Source organism: Palaemon carinicauda, chromosome 29, assembly GCF_036898095.1.
Source record: "Palaemon carinicauda isolate YSFRI2023 chromosome 29, ASM3689809v2, whole genome shotgun sequence".
Taxonomy (NCBI): Eukaryota; Metazoa; Arthropoda; class Malacostraca; order Decapoda; family Palaemonidae; genus Palaemon; species Palaemon carinicauda.
The window spans coordinates 29590882-29599692 of NC_090753.1; the positions used below are offsets into that span (position 1 = coordinate 29590882).

At 33.8% G+C, this 8811-nt stretch overlaps 1 protein-coding gene across 1 annotated transcript; it reads left to right on the plus strand.

Moving 5' to 3' along the window:
• The first annotated feature begins 1699 nt into the window (after nucleotides 1-1699).
• LOC137622479 (inner centromere protein-like) lies at nucleotides 1700-4401 on the plus strand. The gene is made up of 5 exons (XM_068353085.1): nucleotides 1700-2026; nucleotides 2286-2468; nucleotides 2949-3117; nucleotides 3456-3751; nucleotides 4282-4401. The coding sequence occupies exons 1-5, from the start codon at nucleotides 1700-1702 to the stop codon at nucleotides 4399-4401; spliced, it is 1095 nt and encodes a 364-aa protein (XP_068209186.1).
• Nucleotides 4402-8811: the final 4410 nt, after the last annotated feature.

Consider the following 8811-nt stretch of genomic DNA (forward strand, 5'->3'; position numbering starts at 1 on the left):
ACTTAATCTATTTGAGAGTGTTATGGGATTCATGCGAAATATGAACAATGGCTTAGGTGTTTTATATATTATGAAGTATTGCGTCATGTTTGAGAGGGAATGTTCAGTACCATGTGGCTTAGAAATATCGCGAAGAGCCTGGTGATAGAATATTATCTATTTTTTATTTAAGGGAAAAGGTGGGTGGAGCTAGCTGACTGTGAGAGCCGTCTGGCGCAGCGTGAGTAGCGTTCGGGAGAGTAATGCTTTGCAACTATGTTGCCTTTTGCCGGCCAACCAACCCATCTCAAATCTCCAGAAAGTTTCAGGAAGCAATACGATTTCATATAAAAGGTGACACCAAGGTTCGGTTACACAGATATAAATAGAGAATTGTAGCTTGAAGACAGCCCTCTTCCCATCTCTCTCTCTCTCTCACTCTCGCAAGTAACACATTGTATTTGTTTTAAAAGTGTTCAATACGAATAGTGTGTCGTCTTCTAAGTGACTCTGTGCCCGAAAGCAAATCGTGTGTCGAGAAGGTACGTAAGACGAAAGGGGGTTTTGAATTCATTGTATTATGGTGAGTGTTGGCATTGTGTAAAGTTTTATTGTAATCGTCACTGTAGGAAAGATACATTTTGTAACGTGATCTGGTAATCTATATTTCTTTAAGTGTCAAATTTGAATATTGTATTATTCTGATTTAATTTCAAGTTATTGTATAATTTACATTGTAATATTTTTTTTTCTTAGTCTAATGTTCATTCAGATATAATAGTTCTAGTGAAGTAAAAATTAAATTTTCAGATTATAACATTAGTGTCTTAATCTAAGTTTTGTTCAGATTAATTTTTTTTCTAGTGACTTGTTTAGTTATGTAAATTCTTTTCAAAATGCTGTAATTTATATAGAATATACTTATTTTTGTAAAGAGTGTATTATTCCAATCATCATTATTTAGAACCAGATTTCTCTCGTTTACTGTTAAGAACCACAGTAAATTTTAAATACATCTTAATAATACTAAAGAGTATTTACCCAGTTTAGTTTTGAGTGTACTTTTAAGAGTCCTTTGGTTATTCAGTGCTTTATATATTACTGTCTGGTAGTTATTTAACTGTCTCAGAATTCGAGTGTTATTGTTCTAAAGTGTAATAGTTTGAATGTAAAAGCAAACAAGGGAATTTGCAATCCGAGAAGTTGATTAACTTTCCAGTCGTAGTATATATAATAATATATGTTTGGTTCCCAGTCATGAGCCATAGTATAATATATTTTTAGGACCCAGACCATAGGAGACATATCCTAAAATATATTTTAGTGCCCAGACCCGGGATCAAGTGAGTCTCTTTTAAATATTGGTGATAACAGGGCTGTGTTTTGATTAAAGGTTTTTGAATAGTATAGCATTCATAGGAATTTAGGAATTATCAGTACATTATTTTTTGGAGAAGTATTAATTACTGTAAAATTACAAGATAGTACAGTTTAATATCCAAGAGTTTTTGAATAACCCAAGTCTTTAGGAATTGTCAGAGGCTAATGTAATTAAAGCTCAATGGCTCTCTATCTTAATGGCGTGTGTTGGCCTTGCAACGAGTGGGATGATTAAGGCCAAATTAGGTGTCTAGTCTAAGAAGCGTTGATAAACTTGGAAAAGTTGTCGGAATAGAATATTTTGGGCGGTTGTGAACTGTTGGAGGAAGCTGAGGAAGAAATGTTAACGAAGCAAAGACTGGTTGACCCACAAACTGAAGCCGTGAAAGCAGATAGGGATGTTGAGGCTGAGATTCGACAAATTGCAGCAGAGAAGAATTTGATCAAATTGAAGATGATAGCTGAAGAGAAAGAAAAAGCACGATGTGCGAGGGAAATAGAAGAAAGACGAGAAGTACGCGGGGCAGAACAAGAAGAAAAAGAACAAGAAGAAGCCAGAGAGATTGCAAGATATGCCAGGTTAATAGAAGCTAGGGAAATCGCAAGACAAGAAGAAAAGGAGAGAGAAGAAAAACGACATGCAAGAGAGATGAAAACAAAGGATATGGCAAAATAAGAAATAAAAGAGAGAACCCATGAAGAAAAAGAGATGGAAGAAGCAAGGTATGCGCAGGAATTAGAGCTGCTGCACTCCCGTGCCCAGTGCTAAGCACAATGCTAGGCACGATCCCGTGTATAATGTGTCAGAAGCCCAGAGGTTAATTCCAAGGTTCACAGAAGAGTCCCTAGATGAGTTCTTCCATCATTTTGAAATGGTTGGAGCGACGATGAAATGGCCAGTAGATAAATGATCTGTGTTATTGCAGAGTGTGGTCTTTGGGAAGGGGCACAGTGTTTACTTTTCCTTATCTCAGGACCAGAAGATGGAGCATCAAGAAGGGAAGAGGAGTGTGCGGCAAGTGTATCAGACGACCCTTGAATATGATAATGAAATGTTCCGAAGTTTGAGAAAGGACGAGAAAATAACTTTCCTTGATTACGCTTATAAGGTACAACGATGTTTTAAGAGATGGACAGAGGCTGCTAACGTAAATGAGAAGGCTTTTTTAGATGAATTAATAATACAAGAGCAGTATATACGAGTAATTCCTGAACACATTTGAACGTACTTGAGAGAGAAAGAGGTGAAGAAACTTGATAAAGCCGCTTCTCTCAGTGAAGATTATGATATTATCAGTCATAAGCCCTACTTGCGCACAAAGTTTTGACCGTCGTTCTGACCAAGTGTCAAGTATTCGCCGAACCATAGAAACCAGTTTGGAAATAACTATGGGAACAAGTTCAACAGTTACAACGGAAGTAGCTCTGGTACTGTCCTTAAGCAGAATACGATAGAACCGCAGAAACAAACGTCGAATCGTCCTCCTAAAAGTATTGGGAAAGACGTACAGAAGGTTGATAGTGTCTGTTTTAAGTGTGACGAGAAAACCATATCAGTAAGGAATGTTGGTCAAACCAACTAAAAGCAGTCGCCCAAGTCATTAGGAATAATTCAACTTCAGAGAATGAGAAGACCCAGAAGCAATCAGGAAAGTATGAAGGGGAAAATGAACGTGTCGCTGTTTACAGTCACTGTTTACACGACCGACAGGACAAACCCGAACAGTGTGGATACTTTTAAACAACATATTTATGAAGGTATGTTAGCAGCAATAGATGGGAATGAGTGAACCCCGGTCAGAATATTGCACGGCACAGGCTGTAATCATAGTGTGGTGGTATGAGGTGAGAATCTGATGGTGGAACTGTCTCTCACAGGGGACTCAATTATTTTGAAGAAAATAGGAGACGAGAAGGTTACCCCTATTTGCTGTTTAAAACTGTATTGCACGTTAGTGACAGGTAATTTTGTCTTTGCTGCAAAAGATTCAATAGCTGTCGAAGGAGTAGACATCCTGCCGGGTAATGAGGTTGGTAGAGTGGCATTTGTGCCTTGTCCCATTATAAGGGAGAAACCTTTGAAGTATACCCCTAAGACAAAGCGGGGGACTACCCGTCTCTGGTTCCTAGTTTTGTTACAATTAGGAATATGAAGAACAAAGTGGATGCCGAGGAAGAAGGAGAAGAGATCGAAGGAGCGATAAACTTAAAAGGTTTGTTTTCCGCAGAAGAGGATTCCATTGACAGTGCACAGGAGGAAAATTCCCAAGTAAATCTGAGCGAAGAGGACAAGAGGACAAAGAAAAATTGGACCTGGAATAATGGAATTTTGGAGGATTTGTTTTCCGAAGAAGAGGATGCCCTTAATGATATGCAAGAAGAGTACTCGAAAGTAAGCCCGAGCGAAGAGGAATGAGAGATTAGCTGACAAAACGACAAAGAAGAAAAAGAAATGAAGGTGCAATGAACTAGCAGGATTTGTTTTCCAGAGAAGAGGATTCCCTTGATGATATACAAGAAGAGAACTCAAGAGTAGGCCCGAGCAAAGAGGAACGACAGACTAACGGACAGTAGGACAAAGAAGAAAAAGAAATCGAAGGAGCATAGAACTTGCTGGATTTGTTTTCTGAAGAAGAAAATTCCCTTGATGGTATGCAAGAAGAGAAATCAAGAGTAGCCCGAGTGGAGAGGAACGACAAACGAGCGGACAAGAGAACATAAATGATATGCACTTGAAAGAAATAGAAAATTCAACGTTAGAAGTAGGACAAGTGAGTAGGAAAAGGCTGATAAGATTGCAACGTTAACAGAATTACTGTACCGTGTGGTGGACGATTGTGGTAGTGCACAGGATGGGACATATGGGGATAAGGAAGAAGGGGGAGAAAATAATGAAACTTTTTCTGGCCTGTCATACTTAAGGACATGAGTCAGTTTTGCGATACATGTCGCATATGTCAAACGGCTGAAAAGTCCAACAAGTGCATCAAGGATGCTCCCTTACACCCGATGGAAGTACGAGGAGAACCCTTCAGGAAATAACCAGCGAAAATAACAGAAGAAAAATAGATGGACTAAGAGGAAAAGGAAGGAGAATATATCAAGAATTTGAGGAAGAGGATCGGCAAGAGAAGAAAATTTTCACTAGAAGGCATGAAGACGACGAGTCTATGACAGATGAAGGAAAAGTTTGGTAAGAAGAGTACGAACAGACAGGTTGCAGGACCCTTCAGCAAAGGACCAAAGAAAATGTTTAGAGGAAAACGGACGAAGTAAATGTAAAAAAATTGAGGAAAGTATGGGTGATTTAAGGAAATTTTCCTTAGAAGACGTGAAAACGAAACAAGGACGAGCGAAGAAAAGGTTTGGCATAAAAAGCATGAACAGACAGGTTTCAGTAGGAGGGCAAGTGTTAGTCTACATATCGGAAAAGAGATTACCTCTCGCCAACGAGTTCCCAGAATCATTCCGGATTTTGGAGGAGAGTAGTGACCAGACCTATGTTCTCGAGATATCAGGAAAAAGGAAAAATCTGGGGAAGGCCATATCAACTTCAAAACCGATACTTCAAACACTGGATTTCACCGAGAAATTTCTTATTCAATTGTATGCGTAGGATAACGGGATTGGAGCTGTCTTATTGCAAGAAGATAAGGAAGGAATTCTTCACCTGAGTGTGTTATGTATTCAAAGCTGAAGAAGCAGCAACAAGTCGACTCAACAGCTGAAATGGAACTGCTGGCGCTGATCACAGCGATGAACAAGTTTTTAATGTACGTAAATTGACCACGGAATGAGATTACATTGTACTCATGATTTAGTCCTTTAACCTTTGTGAATAAGATGAAAAATAATAATCAAAGCTAAACTAGGTGGTCATTGTGTTTGGAACCGTATTGTATCAATATAAAGTATGTATCAGGTAAAGATAACGAACATGAAAATGTAATGTGGTTGCAGATTATTTATATCGGGTTGAGCCGATGGATTCAAGCCCGGAATAAATAATTCTTTTTGGCTGGTCTAGTGTAGAGTAAATACAATAGCTAATTCATGATTTTACTTATATTCTATTTGTGTATTAAAGAGATGATACCCAGCCCGTAAAATGAGCTTTTCCCATGTAGATGTAAGTATTGTATGCAAATTACGTAAGACCTTCGTCGTTAAATTCATTGTATTCTTGATTCAAGTTAGTATGTGTGAAATTTACGTTATTTTTAAGAATGAACTTTTTATTTCAAATATGTTTGTTATAAAGTCTTACTTAATCTATTTGAGATTGTTATGGGATTCGTGCGAAATTTGAATAACGGCTTAGGTAATGTTCTTTTATATCTTATGGAGTATTGCATCATGTTTGAGAGAGAATGTTCTGTAACATATGCTTTTGAAATTTTGCAAAGAGCCTGGTGATAGGATGTTAACTTTTTTTTTTATTTCGGGTACAAAGAGTGTGCAGAGCTAGCTGATTCTGAAAGCCGTCAACAAACGGCATGTGTAGCATTCGGGAGAGTAATATTATGTCAGCTTGTGGCGGCCCACCAACGCTTCATAAATCTCTGAGAAGTTCCGGGAGGAAGTTTGATTTCTCATAAAAGGTGACACCAAGGTTAGGTTACACAGATAGAGGAAGAGAATTGCAGCCTGAAGACAACCCTCTTCCCCTTTCCCTCTCTCACTCTCGCATGTAACTCGTTGTATGGTTTTTGAGAGTGTTCAGTTTGAATAGTGTCTTTTCTTAAGTGACTCTGTGCCCTAAAGCAAATCGTGTGTCGGAAAGATATGTAAGACGCAACTGTGATTCTGAATTCATTGTATTAGGGTGAGTTTTGGCATCGTATACAGTTTTTTGTAGTTGGGCCTGTAGGCATGATAGATTCTGTAACGTGATATGGTTATCTGTGTTTCATTAAGTGTCAAACTTGAGTATAGTATTATTCCGATTTCATATGAAGCTTTTGTATAATTCACATTGCATTATTTCTTTTCTTAGGCTAAGGTTTATTCAGTTAAAGTCAAGATAAAATATAATCTTCATATCTTCACAATTGTGTCTTGGTGTAAGTTTTGTTCAGATTTATTTTTTTTCCTGTGGCATATATAGTTATGTAATTTCTTTTCAAATTCTGTAATTTATATAGAATATATTCATTTTTCAAAAGAATGCATTATTCCAATTATTGTTATTTAGAACCAGATTCTGGTCGTTTACTGTTAAGAACCACAGTATGTTTCAAATATGTCTTAATAATACTAAAGAATAATTACCCAATTTAGTTTTGAGTGTACTTAAGACCCCTTTGGTTGTTCAGTGTTTTATGTATTGATGTCTGGGAGTTATTAAACTGTCTCAGAATTTGTGTATTAATGTTTTAAAGTATAAGAGTTTTAATGTAAAAGCAAACAAGTGAGTTTGGAATTCGAAAGGTTGATTAACTTGCCAATTATAGTATATATAACATTATATGTTTGGTTCCCAGTCACGAGCCATAGTATGATATATATTTTAGTGCCCAGAGAACGTGAGACATACTGTTTAATATATATATATATATATATATATATATATATATATATATATATATATATATATATATATATATATATATATGTATATATATATATATATATATATATATATATATATATACATATATATATATACATATATATATATATATATATATATATATAGATATATATATATATATATATATATATATATATATATATATATATATATATATATATATTTATATATATATATATTTATATATATATATATCTATATATATATATATATATATATATATATATATATATATATATATATATACATATATATATATATATATATATATATATATATATGTATATATATATATATATATATATATATATATATATGTATATATATATATATATATATATATATATATATATATATATATATTTATAAATATTTATATACATATATATATATATATATATATATATATATATATATATATATGTATATATATATATATATATATATATATATATATATATATATATATATATATATATATATATACATATATATATATATATATATATATATATATATATATATATATATATATATATATGTATATATATATATATATATATATATATATATATATATATATATATATACATATATATATATATATATATACAGTATATATATGTATATATATATATATATATATATATATATATATATATATACATTAAAATACACAATTTTCCGTGTACTTATGATAAATAAAATAACCCACAATGTATGAAAAATAGGAGTTTATTTAGCTTTCGAAGGGACCATCTCCCTTCTTCCTCTTCCCCTTCTGAAGAGGAAGGGAGTTGGTCCCTTCGAAAGCTAAATAAACTTCTATTTTTCATACATTGTGAGAGAGAGAGTGAGAGAGAGAGAGAGAGAGAGAGAGAGAGAGAGAGAGAGAGAGAGAGAGAGAGAGAGAGAGAGAGAGAGAGAGAGAGGGGGGGGGAGAAGAATGACCTAATTCACAACAAACATATTCATCTCTATTATTCATTCTAATAAATATGCTCCTACCTACTAGTATAAGCACAAGAGGAAATACGTAATAAAAACCAAAGGAAGAGACGCAATTTCCACTAAATCTCTCGTTTGAATAAAGTGTTCTCTCTGATGTTTTAACGCTTCTCTGCCTTCAAGCACATCTGGCTAAATCATCCTTTGATGTTGTGAACTCAAAATCCTCTTTAATGGATGAAACAACATAATCTTGAATATCACTGTTTAAAATCTTTTAATTATACAAACCTAAGCAGTTTTCAAACATATTCCCGTGCCAACGTTCGCAGTGATATTCTTCCAGTCATGACATTAGTTATGATATTTTTTTTTTTTTTTTTTTTTTTAGTGATAAGCTTTGCAGTGTTTATCTGATTAAAAAAAATTCTTTATACAAAATCTGTACTTATATTTTGCTATTTTGAAACTGTTTTCATATGACTATTTGTAGTGATATTTTTCTGTTTTCAAAGGTTTCCCTGTGACATCATTCAATGATATTCTGCTCTTTTCAAATGTTTCCCAATGAAGATATTTATAGTGATGTTTTGCATTTTCAATGGTTTTCAGGTAATAATATTTACAGTGGTAATTTTCTGGTTACAGCCGTTTTCAAGTGACATTATTTGTAGTGATGTTTTGCTGGTTCTAAAAATTTTCAGGTAATAACATTTACAATGATAATTTTCTTGTTACTGACGTTTCAAAGTGACATTATTCGAAATGATATTCTGCTGTTTTCAAATGTTTTCCAATGATATTCTTAGTCATATTCTCCTGTTTTCAAACGTTTAACAGTGACAACATTTGTAGTGATATTTTGCTGTTTTAATAAGTTTTGCATTGACAACATTTGAAGTTATATGCTG